Source organism: Gigantopelta aegis, chromosome 1 (assembly GCF_016097555.1).
Source record: "Gigantopelta aegis isolate Gae_Host chromosome 1, Gae_host_genome, whole genome shotgun sequence".
Classification (NCBI taxonomy): Eukaryota; Metazoa; Mollusca; class Gastropoda; order Neomphalida; family Peltospiridae; genus Gigantopelta; species Gigantopelta aegis.
Genome location: NC_054699.1, coordinates 614,007 through 628,158, shown reverse-complemented (window position 1 = coordinate 628,158; position 14,152 = coordinate 614,007). Strand labels below are relative to the sequence as shown.

Here is a 14,152-nt window from a genome sequence, read left to right as displayed (position 1 = left end):
AGTAAATCGTAGACTTTTTGTTCTAACATTATACGAGTATTTGGTAATATAAAGCTTAGCCAGTCATCCTAGAAGACCTAGGTAAACTGTAGGTTATTGTCTTTATTGTGATAGGTACCAGTATTAATTCTGTGTTACAAGGTTACTGAATGAGTAGTTAGGGTTAATTAAAAATTAACCCGTTAGGAATAGAGCTGTAATTCCTTTATTAATTAAGTTCCCCTGGAAGCGTTTCTAAATTATCACAGGTTACTGAATGAGTAGTTAAGGGTTAATTAAAAATTAACCAGTTAGGAATGGTGTTGTAATTCCCTTATTAATTACTTCTCCTGGAAGCGTCTAAATTATCACACGTGTGGGTGTTGTGTCACGGTGAAGTGATTCGCATATTGTGTAACTAGACACCTAGAGATTAACTAATTAAGTGATCAGTTCTGAGTTGTTATTATTGTTGTTATTAATTAACTACTACGGCTGTACATTTGTCAGCGTAGATTAATACAGATTCCAATGTGTATTGTGTTTTTGTTGTGTTTCTAGTGACGGACAGTCCAGCACGACTACACGGTAAGTACACACGAACCAGCTACCAACATATTGCCTCCACCTAATATCAGTAATGAGTCTATGATTATAAACACAGTACACACGAACCAGCTACCAACATATTGCCTCCATCTAATATCAGTAATGAGTCTATGATTATATAAACACAGCACGACACACGGTAAGTACACACGAACCAGCTACCAACATATTGCCTCCACCTAATATCAGTACACACGAAAAGCTACACAACATAACCAGCTACCAACATATTGCCTCCACCTATATCAGTAATGAGTCTATGATTAGTCATGTCCAGTATAAAGACAGTACACACGAACCAGCTACCAACATATTGCCTCCACCTAATATCAGTAATGAGTCTATGATTATAAACACAGTCCAGCACGACACACGGTAAGTACACACGAACCAGCTACCAACATATTGCCTCCACCTAATATCAGTAATGAGTCTATGATTATAAACACAGTACACACGAACCAGCTACCAACATATTGCCTCCACCTAATATCAGTAATGAGTCTATGATTATAAACACAGTCCAGCACGACACACGGTAAGTACACACGAACCAGCTACCAACATATTGCCTCCACCTAATATCAGTAATGAGTCTATGATTATAAACACAGTCCAGCACGACACACGGTAAGTACACACGAACCAGCTACCAACATATTGCCTCCACCTAATATCAGTAATGAGTCTATGATTATAAACACAGTCCAAGACAGAACCAGCTACGAACATATTGCTCCACCAACATAGTCTATGATTATAAACCTCCACACTAATATCAGTAATGAGTCTATGATCTATGATTATAAACACAGTCCAGCACGACACACGGTAAGTACACACGAACCAGCTACCAACATATTGCCTCCACCTAATATATCAGTAATGAGTCTATGATTATAAACACAGTACACACGGTAAGTACACACTACCAACATATATTGCCTCCACCTAATATCAGTAATGAGTCTATGATTATAAACACAGTCCACACACGAACCAGCTACCAACATATTGCCTCCACCTAATATCAGTAATGAGTCTATGATTATAAACACAGTCCAGCACGACACGGTAAGTACACACGAACCAGCTACCAACATATTGCCTCCACCTAATATCAGTAATGAGTCTATGATTATAAACACAGTACACACGAACCAGCTACCAACATATTGCCTCCATCTAATATCTCCACCTAGTATCAGTAATGAGTCTATGATTATAAACATAGTCCAGCACGAACACGGTAAGTACACACGAACCAGCTACCAACATATTGCCTCCACCTAATATCAGTAATGAGTCTATGATTATAAACACAGTACACACGAACACAGTACACACGAACCAGCTACCAACATTGCCTCCACCTAATATCAGTAATGAGTCTATGATTATAAACACAGTACACACGAACCAGCTACAACATATTGCCTCCACCTAATATCAGTAATGAGTCTATGATTATAAACACAGTCCAGCACGACACACGGTAAGTACACACGAACCAGCTACCACATATTGCCTCCACCTAATATCAGTAATGAGTCTATGATTATAAACATTGCCTCAGCACATGAGTCTATGATATATACACAGTACACACGAACCAGCTACAACCAACATATTGCCTCCACCTAATATCAGTAATGAGTCTATGATTATAAACACAGTCCAGCACGACACACGGTAAGTACACACGAACCAGCTACCAACATATTGCCTCCACCTAATATCAGTAATGAGTCTATGATTATAAACACAGTCCAGCACGACACACGGTAAGTACACACGAACCAGCTACCAACATATTGCCTCCACCTAATATCAGTAATGAGTCTATGATTATAAACACAGTACACACGAACCAGCTACCAACATATTGCCTCCACCTAATATCAGTAATGAGTCTATGATTATAAACACAGTCCAGCACGACACACGGTAAGTACACACGAACCAGCTACCAACATATTGCCTCCACCTAATATCAGTAATGAGTCTATGATTATAAACACAGTACACACGAACCAGCTACCAACATATTGCCTCCACCTAATATCAGTAATGAGTCTATGATTATAAACACAGTCCAGCACGACACACGGTAAGTACACACGAACCAGCTACCAACATATTGCCTCCACCTAATATCAGTAATGAGTCTATGATTATAAACACAGTCCAGCACGACACACGTCTATGATTATAAACACAGTCCAGCACGACACACGGTAAGTACACACGAACCAGCTACCAACATATTGCCTCCACCTAATATCAGTAATGAGTCTATGATTATAAACACAGTACACACGAACCAGCTACCAACATATTGCCTCCATCTAATATCAGTAATGAGTCTATGATTATAAACACAGTCCAGCACGACACACGGTAAGTACACACGAACCAGCTACCAACATATTGCCTCCACCTAATATCAGTAATGAGTCTATGATTATAAACACAGTCCAGCACGACACACGGTAAGTACACACGAACCAGCTACCAACATATTGCCTCCACCTAATATCAGTAATGAGTCTATGATTATAAACACAGTCCAGCACGACACACGGTAAGTACACACGAACCAGCTACCAACATATTGCCTCCACCTAATATCAGTAATGAGTCTATGATTATAAACACAGTACACACGAACCAGCTACCAACATATTGCCTCCACCTAATATCAGTAATGAGTCTATGATTATAAACACAGTACACACGAACCAGCTACCAACATATTGCCTCCACCTACTATCAGTAATGAGTCTATGATTATAAACACAGTCAAGCACGACACACGGTAAGTACACACGAACCAGCTACCAACATATTGCCTCCACCTAATATCAGTAATGAGTCTATGATTATAAACACAATCCAGTACACACAAACCAGCTACCAACATATTGCTTCCCCTAATATCAGTAATGAGTCTACGATTATAAACACAATCCAGTACACACAAACCAGCTACCAACATATTGCCTCCACCTAATATCAGTAATGAGTCTATGATTATAAAGACAGTAGACACGAAACAGCTACCAACATATTGCCTCCATCTAATATCAGCAATTATTTGGGGGTAAGGTGTTTTTTCTCACAGTTTTTTCTCACACACGAACTACCAACATATTGCCTCCACCTAATATCAGTAATGAGTCTATGATTATAAACACAGTCCAGCACGACACACGGTAAGTACACACGAACCAGCTACCAACATATTGCCTCCACCTAATATCAGTAATGAGTCTATGATTATAAACACAGTACACACGAACCAGCTACCAACATATTGCCTCCACCTAATATCAGTAATGAGTCTATGATTATAAACACAGTACACACGAACCAGCTACCAACATATTGCCTCCACCTAATATCAGTAATGAGTCTATGATTATAAACACAGTCCAGCACGACACACGGTAAGTACACACGAACCAGCTACCAACATATTGCCTCCACCTAATATCAGTAATGAGTCTATGATTATAAACACAGTACACACGAACCAGCTACCAACATATTGCCTCCACCTAATATCAGTAATGAGTCTATGATTATAAACACAGTACACACGAACCAGCTACCAACATATTGCCTCCACCTAATATCAGTAATGAGTCTATGATTATAAACACAGTCCAGCACGACACACGGTAAGTACACACGAACCAGCTACCAACATATTGCCTCCACCTAATATCAGTAATGAGTCTATGATGATTAAACACAGACACAGTAGACACGAACCAACCACCTACCAACATATTGCCTCCACCTAATATCAGTAATGAGTCTATGATTATAAACACAGCACGACACACGGTAAGTACCAGAACCAGCTACCACATATTGCCTCCACTACATCAGTAATGAGTCTATGTAAGTACACACGAACCAGCTACCAACATATTGCCTCCACCTAATATCAGTAATGAGTCTATGATTATAAACACAGTCCAGCACGACACACGGTAAGTACACACGAACCAGCTACCAACATATTGCCTCCACCTAATCGTGTTTCTTATTGGCATAATATTTGTAGTAGGTAATTTCATTTTATTTCCTAAAATATAATTGTTTCGTACGTACGAAATTATTTGAAGACAAAATCCAGTTTGGGCTTCTTACAAACAATATACAGACACTGATATTCTAAACAAGAAAATATATTTAATAATGTAAGTTTAATCGTAGAAATGTTTTATTAGTCGGAAATATCTTACAATGCAGCAAACTCAGGAATGTCCCTTTAAACCTATTACAATTGCAGCAAACTCGGGAATGTCCCTTTAATAGTTTGTCTTATTTCCACCGTGTTGGCAAGCTCCACGACCAGTGTGGAAACAACTCTAAATGGCACCATATAGTATATTACCTGGCTTGGGATTACACAAGGTTTAGACTTACTCGCACATTGTTCGTCTTCACGGGTAGAAAAAAAAAAGAGCTTAAATTAATTCGGCGGGTACTGATTAACGCCTAGAGATTAGGCCCAGACGGCCAGGCTTGACGGTAGACGTACGCTGCGCCACTTGCAACCCACTAATTCTAGGCGTGTGTTTTTTAACGTTAACAATGGGTACGTCTTGTTGTCACTACGTTTGTCGGGAGTCTATTAGCGTACATTCGTGCGAAGGTAAGAATTTTAATTGTATCAAACTATCGCTTAATCACTGGGCTATTTCTGGTTCTAGCCCGTGCTCCACAGCTGTTGTAACAAAGGCCGTGGTATGTACTATCGTGTCTGTGGAATGCTGCATATATATATATATATATATATATATATATATATATATATATAAAATATCCCTTGTTAGTAATCGGAAAGAACAGCCCATTGCGTGGCGACAACGGGTTTCCTCTCTCATTATCTGGGTGGGTCTTAACCATATTACGCCCGACGCCATATACCCGTAATTGAAATGTGCTGTGCGTCGTTAAATAAAACATTCCTTCCTTCCTTCCTTCCTTCCTTCCTTCCTTCCTTCTTTCTATCGGGTAATTTATCAAATAAATGAACAAAATAAAAGATGCGCTTTAACCTCCGGCTAACAAAATGGTTGCCAAATTTTAAGAAGGAATATGAAACTGCAGAAAGAAATGTGAAACCCATGAAACAAAGCTAAACCGTATTTGGATCATTTTAACCAGCCTCGGTGGTGTCGTGGTTAATCCATCGGGCTTAAGGCTGGTAGGTACCGGGTTCGCATCCCGGTACCAGCTCCCACCCAGAGCGAAATAACGATGCAACGGGTAGATTAGATGTCAGGCCACCATACCGACTTCGCTCTCGCTAATCAACTACTACTGTCCTGGGCAGACAGCCCAGTAGCTAAGGTGCGTGCCCACGAATGCCTGCTTGAACCTTAATTGGATTATAAGCAGGAAAGTACGTATAAATGACAAATAAAATGCGTCCAAGCGGAATGGAAAACAGACGCGTCAAAACACCATTTCTATGCCTGGCACGGTTATTGGTACCCCTCCCGCACCAGGTATAAAATCACTCACATGGTAAACGGGGCTTATGCCAGAGCTGTTCATGAATTGACAATATATTTTATTAAAGTTTGTTTTGTTTAACGACATCACTGTAGCACATTGATTAATTAATCATCGGCTATTTGATGTCAAGCATAATAATGACTCGTAGTCATCAGAGGAAACCCATTACATTTTCCCTAATACAGCAAGGGATCTTTTATGTGCACTTTCCCACATACAGGAAAACACATGCCACGGCCTTTGTCCAGTTGTGGTGCACTGGGTGGAACGAGAAAAAAACTAATCAGCTGAATGGATTCACCGAGGTGGTTCGATACTGCGACGCAAGCACCTCAACATATTTTATTGCACAAAGACAAAAAAAACAAAAAACAAAAAACAAAACAACAATTCCATGGTTTTTCAATGTCTATTATGTACTGAACTAGAATGGAAACTTCACATTTTAAAACTATAATTATTTACATATTTGGTGATACAAAGTTGTCTATATTTTTGTTAATTCTGTAATGACGATGTCTAAATTAAAACAAACACTCGTAATCAATCAAAATGTACCACTCTGTCGCACGTTCACAGCGTTATATTCTATGAATTGTACAGAAAATGTAGGTACAAGAAGGTGAATACTCTAACCAATGGCAGCCACACCCGTGTAATTCCCGGGTCTTCTGTTCCTTCGGGCATGACAACATCTTAATCACGGGGCGGGGAAAAACCCAGTGGTAAAGCGCTCACCTGATGCGCGATCGGTCTAGGATCGATCCCTATCGGTGGACCCATTGTGTTATTTTTCGTTCCATTTTGCGTGAAACTAAGGTTGTTGTAAACACAACCAGTTATATCAAAAATAAACTATTAAAGGTTCCACTTTCTTCAGTTAATACTTTGGGGGAGTGTTTGTAATATTCACATTTATGAGACATAGTTTGGTTTATATATTGCATATATGATCCTTAACCATATACGTTAACATTGTCGTCTAAGGGATGTTATTTCTTATAGTACAACCTAAAGTCAATTCTGGCGCCTTATTTGCACAAACCGCACTTTCGCTCTAACTCTAATTATTTTTACGAGTGAACTTCTTCAGGTTTGCTTTTTCAGAAACGAAAGTCTGCATCCACGTTTATCTTGGCCAACTACTTTCGCCGTCAAGATTACAATGATCGAATATTCTCTTTTTTTGCAGATATAGAACAATGAAGGAAGATGGACGGAGCTGTGAGATCATCTCTCCAACGATGGACGACGAGAAGGGATTGTTCATGGCAATCTCCTTTGGCAAGGTCCATCGCTTGAGTTCAATTCTATCAAGAACCAAAAATCTCAACATCAGAGATTCGTATTCCAGAACTCCGCTCATCCATTCTGTGTTCATTCACCAAGATGACATCAGAGGTCACGTGGTTCGTTTGCTGCTGAGACACGGATGTGACGTCAACTGTCAAGACGAGTCGGGTCGCACGGCGCTCATGTACGCCAGCATGGAGGAGGAAAAGTCCGACGTCGTTCGTCTGCTCATTAAATGCAAAAGCTGCGACCCCAACTTACAGGACAAAGACGGGTCGACGGCCATAATCCACGCGGTGAACAACAACAATCACAAGGCAATACGGATACTGGCGAAACACCAAAACACCAAGTCGAGAGTCGACGTGAACATGGCCAATAAGCAAGGCTTGACGGCGCTTGACTTGGCGGTCAAACTGAGACTCGCAGAATGCTGCAGGACTCTCATACAGGACGCATTCGCCGACGCCAACGTCAAAGACAAGGTTGTTCTATTTGAGTTGTTACGAGAAGGAAACCGAAACACTCCTCTTCATCCGTGTTCTTCACCTTTTTACGCCCTATCCCCTCGCCCCCTGGGGACGCCCATTCGACCGTCCTACATCAGATCATCGCCGTGTCAACGCCCCAACAGTGACCTCTATCGACGGGTAATGATGTCGCCGTCTGTTGGCCCGACCCCTTCCCCTCTGTTTGCCCCGAGGGACGAGAAAGAACGTTTCAGTAGGTTAATACAGTCACCGCTAGCACGTCTGCCTCGAGAGTCTTATTCCTTCAATCACTACGACGGCGTCACGAAAACACGACCTTTGACCCCGATATCGCCAAGGATGGGACCAGCTTCTCCTGTTGTGCAGCACCCTGTAGCAAACTGCGGCGTGCTCCGTCTGCCGAGTATCCCAAGTGGGAAGAGGATACGTGCGCCAAATTCAAAGGAGGAACCAGACCCGACCTGAACTTAATCGCGTTATCGGAAATCTTATTAACAGAATGTGTTCACGTTTTCGTGCGTCAACGATGCCAGAAGTCTCCAAAACATTATATGGATTCTGTCAACCAACATTGAACACAAACCCAGCCATACCATACATATACCACTACGAGAGAGAGAGAGAGAGAGAGAGAGAGAGAGAGAGAGAGAGAGAGAGAGAGAGAGAGAGAGAGAGAGAGAGAGAGAGAGAGAGAGAGAGATTGTGAGATAGAAAAACACATACATATAACAATAGAAATAGAGACAAACAAACAGAAACATCGCATTCTACCTCTGTTAATACTCATTTAATTTATGGAGCGAAGTTATTTGGACAGACTCAAGTCTATAATTTGATTAGACACACATTTGCAGAAAATATCAAGAGAACATTTGCCCTTTCTATTAAAATCACAGAATATTGTACATAACATATACATGATCATATTTATTTGAATGTAAGATAATTTTAGGCGTCATTAACATAAATATCTATATAGATGTACCTCATGGTAAAGAGATCCCTTGAAAATATTTCTGAAGGCGCCGAAGGAAAAAAAAATCCATCCATCCAGTTTCAGAATAAAATTGTTGAGTCATTGATCTACTTTTAGCTGCTAAAGACAGTTTTGGTTTTCAAATGTACAATCCATGTTGAAAAAGACTAATTTACGAATTGAAAAACTTGTATATTTTTGACCACGAGCGCAACCATGTTTCCACTCCACTGTATGTTGCTTATCACTTATTCCTGAATACGCGTTGTAAAGCTAAGCCGAGTTCGTTTCTGGCATTATTCGTAAATGGCCGAAGTATTCCGAATGAATCGTACATATTTACCAGCTGTACTGTGATTGATCGGACGCAAGGTCACATGTACATGACCTGTCATTGGGTTTTATCAGATCATAATGTAGCAGAGATAGAGGAAGGGTGGTCGAATGTAATGTTAGTCGCACTACTATAAACGAAGATTTGCTTTATCTGGACCAGGTCTCAACACACAGTTCACTTTCGGCCGGATGGAAGTTCATTCATCATGGGCCACGATAGTCCTGATTGTATGGTGGAACCAGGGTGTACTATGGAACCAGGGTGTATGGTGGGACCAGGGTGTACTGTGAAACCAGGATGTACTGTGGAACCAGGGTGTATGGTGGAACCAGGGTGTATGGTGGGACCAGGGTGTACTGTGGAACCAGGGTGTACTGTGGAACCAGGATGCACTGTGGAACCAGGGTGTATGGTGGAACTAGGGTGTGTGGTGGGACCAGGGTGTACTGTGGAACCAAGGTGTATGGTGGAACCAGGGTGTACAGTGGAACCAGGGTGTATGGTGGAACCAGAGTGTATGGTGTGACCAGGGTGTACAGTGGAACCAGGGTGTATGGTGTGACCAGGGTGTATGGTGGGACCAGGGTGTATGGTGGGACCAGGGTGTACTGTGGAACCAAGGTGTATGGTGGAACCAGGGTGTACAGTGGAACCAGGGTGTATGATGGAACCAGGGTGTACAGTGGAACCAGGGTGTATGGTGGAACCAGGGTGTACAGTGGAACCAGGGTGTATGGTGGGACCAGGGTGTACAGTGGAACCAGGGTGTATGGTGTGACCAGGGTGTATAGTGGAATCAGAGTGTACGGTGGGGCCAGGGTGTATCAGGGAGTACGATGGAATCAGGGTGTACGGTGGAACCAGGGTATATAGTGGCACCAGGGTGTACGGTGGAACCAGGGTGTATGGTGGAACCAGGGTGTACGGTGGAACCAGGGTGAACGGTGGAACCAGGATGTACGGTAGGACCAGGGTGTACGGTGAAACCAGGGTGTACGGTGGAATGAGTGTGAACGGTGGAACCAGGATATACGGTAGGACCAGGGTGTACGGTAGGACCAGGGTGTACGGTGGAATCAGGGTGTATGGTGGAATCTGTAGTCGGTGTGGACCTCCTATACTGATAGAGACTACAGCCAGATGGGCTTACATAGTGAAAACAAAACAAAAATGTTCTCAATTTAGAGTCAAAATAAAAGAAGATATAACATATCCTCGGAATGGTGCCAACGAGAATTAGTGCCAGCATGAATCTGTTCTACTAGTAATCTTGATTTGAAGTTGGGCAATTTAACATTAATTTCAACAGTAGATGGTATCGGAGACCTAACGACAATTTTCTGAATATATATTCCTTAATCGGTAACAACCCCAGGTGTGGTTGGACACATTTCCCAGGGTGGGTGGGTGTTGAAGGACACTTACAGTATTTCAAAGTACATTGATATGCAATATTCCACCAGAAAACACCCAGCCGACCAAGATATGACACTGAGGTCCAGGGAGGCGATGCACACACCCAGCCGACCAAGATATGACACTGAGGTCCAGGGAGGCGATGCACACACCCAGCCGACCAAGATATGACACTGAGGTCCAGGGAGGCGATGCACACACCCAGCTGACCAAGATATGACACTGATGTCCATGGAGGCGATGCACACACCCAGCCGACCAAGATATGACACTGAGGTCCAGGGAGGCGATGCACACACCCAGCTGACCAAGATATGACACTGATGTCCAGGGAGGCGATGCACACACCCAGCACAGCACAACCCCATTGAATCTGCAGCAGAAGCCCAGAACCCCCCACCCTTTCTTTTTCCTAATTGCATTCCCTCCCTCTCACCCTTTAGACCACACATAAAGCCTGGCAGAAAACTTGTTTTGTACATATGTAGTGACTAATAATAATGTTTGTAAACATCTTTATTCGTGGAAACAATTAATATATGTGTTTAATAAACAGTGAAAGTTTATTAACATGTTCACGTAAATATATCGAGTTGTTGATTTCAACATATAGGATATTTTGGTATTATTTTAATCATTTCAATATCATTGAAATAGTGAGGGAAGGGTGCGGAGAAGCATTCACATATAATAAATCACTGGTGTTAGGTAGCCGGCATTTTATATTGGTGGGCCACCCACAATGGGGTGGATGCTGGTGGTAGGGGGGGGGGGGGGGGGGCATTCATTCTGTTTAAAAGTCGGGTTATTGTGAGACACACAAATATAAAAGGGTGTGGGGATTAAAGGAGGTATGACTGGAAGTACATGGTCCCAGGCCACCCACCCCACAGGTACGCCAGTAACATAAATAATGATTGATTTGGTTAACAGAGGCCACAGAGAACTTTGAGTCTATAGACATTGCCCGAGCAGATCTTTGTATCTCAGACATCTCATTTTTAGTCCTGTAGGAATGATATCTGGAGGGGAGGGGGCACAACTTCAAGTGTGTGTGTGGGGGGGGGGGGGGGCAGAAGCCTTATGTTTGCCTTTATTTCTGTAGTTATATAGAGTAGGACCGAAAACCGTACATGTATGTTCATCTTCAAGTAGGGAGTCTGGCTCCCTCGTGACCCGGTTTCTACGGGCCTCATATCTTCTTTTTTTTAATAATAAGTTTAAAAAAAATTTGTTGGCAATACGTACGTATATAAAAGATTCCCTCATGTAATCAACTGTAAATCGATCTTGACAAAAACGGCTGGTTTAGAAAACATACACGGCAGAACCATATGTAGTCTGAAATAACTTAAAAAACAAAGTGAGAAAAACGGCTGGTTTAGAAAACATACACGGCAGAACCATATGTAGTCTGAAATAACTTAAAAACAAAGTGAGAAAAACGGCTGGTTTAGAAAACATACACGGCAGAACCATACGTAGTCTGAAATAACTTAAAATACAAAGTGAGAAAAGTAGCAGGGCACAATAATAGAGGGTCATCTCCAGCTAGATAAAAAGCGCATTTAAAATTTACTTTTTCATATTTACCTGCCACCAGTTGTGATGCACTGGCTGGAACGAGAAATAGCCCAATGGGCACACCGACGGGTATCGATCCCAGACCGATCGCGCATCAAGCGGGCGCTTTATCATTGGACTACGTCCCACCCCTTCATGGATAGTGGTACATATTTGGAAACATGCTTCGTTTCCCCTGTTGTAGATAGATATGCCAATAACAAGTAGGGTGTGACGACTTCTGTAAAACAAAAATCCGTTTGCGTCAAAAACGCAACCGATGGAATAGAATGCAATGCTAATCTTAGACTATCAACTGGCACGACGAAGCTGGCCAGTTGCGTTGTACTTTCCCCAAATGACAACTTACGATGGGTGAGCTCAGATTAAGAAAGAAGTGTTTTATTTAACGACGCACTCAACACATTTTATTTACGGTTATATGGCGTCAGACATATGGTTCAGGACCACACATATTTTGAGAGGAAACCCGCTGTCGCCACTACATGGGCTACTCTTCCGATTGGCAGCAAGGGATCTTTTATTTGCGCTTCCCACAGGCATGATAGCACAAACCATGGCCTTTGTTGAACCAGTTATGGATCACTGGTCGGTACAAGTGGTTTACACCTACCCATTGAGCCTTGCGGAACACTCACTCACGGTTTGGAGTCGGTATCTGGATTAAAAATCCCATGCCTCGACTGGGATCCGAACCCAGTACCTACCAGCCTGTAGACCGATGGCCTGCCACGACGCCACCGAAGCCGGTAGCTCAGATTAATAACTAATCGATCGTAGGAGTTGTATACAACAAGAATCGAGTTGTAAGAGTGCTCAGATTAATAACTAATCGATCGTAGGAGTGGTATACAACAAGAATCGAGTTGTAAGAGTGCTCAGATTAATAACTAATCGATCGTAGGAGTCGTATACAACAGGAATCCAGTTGTAAGAGAGCTCAGATTAATAACTAATCGATCGTAGGAGTTGTATACAACAGGAATCAACTTGTAAGAGTGCTCAGATTAATAACTAATCGATCGTAGGAGTTGTATACAACAGGAATCAACTTGTAAGAGTGCTCAGATTAATAACTAATCGATCGTAGGAGTTGTATACAACAAGAATCCAGTTCTAAGAGTGCTCAGATTAATAACTAATCGATCGTAGGAGTTGTATACAACAGGAATCAACTTGTAAGAGTGCTCAGATTAATAACTAATCGATCGTAGGAGTTGTATACAACAAGAATCCAGTTCTAAGAGTGCTCAGATTAATAACTAATCGATCGTAGGAGTTGTATACAACAAGAATCCAGTTCTAAGAGTGCTCAGATTAATAACCAGACAGTCGAAGAAGTCGTAAGAGTAGAAAGGTGGCCAACTTTGTGCTGGTAATTGGTAGTCTCAGTCTAGTATATCTATATAATAAATGACGTTAAAACTCGTATGATCGTATCAATGCGTATTATTTTTTATTTTTTTTAAACTCAATAATGTGTTTTTTATATACATTTTAGCATTGTGCAATAGATTATATATACCAATTCATAGACAGTCAACACTGGTCTAAGACGATCACAAGACATTACTAATTTTAATACATACAAAAAAACAATAATTTAAATAAATTATAGGAAACGAAATTAAAATGTGTGTTTCTTCTGTTGTTGAGTATACTCTGTTGAGTCATTCAATAGATGAACCTCGCACGTGCGACCTTGTGTTTAAATCTGTTACAGGGATCCTGGTTAGTCGTCACAGCATGATGCAATATGATATTGGATTATTCTGCACGGAATTTCCCTACTATCGCCGGTGTATGGCGATTTTGGTTTTCCATCTGAATTCACTAATTTCAACAAGGTTACAACAATTAGCCGTGCAAATAGATTATCCTTTTATTCAGTGGATTATGGGATTACTGAATGATTCACGCATTGCTAGC

At 41.6% G+C, this 14,152-nt stretch overlaps 1 protein-coding gene across 1 annotated transcript; it reads left to right on the top strand.

Annotated features, from left to right (window-relative positions):
- Nucleotides 1-7,328: 7,328 nt before the first annotated feature.
- On the top strand, nt 7,329-8,375 carry LOC121368487 (ankyrin repeat domain-containing protein 63-like). The gene has a single exon (XM_041493224.1). The coding sequence runs from the start codon at nt 7,329-7,331 to the stop codon at nt 8,373-8,375; it is 1,047 nt and encodes a 348-aa protein (XP_041349158.1).
- Nucleotides 8,376-14,152: the final 5,777 nt, after the last annotated feature.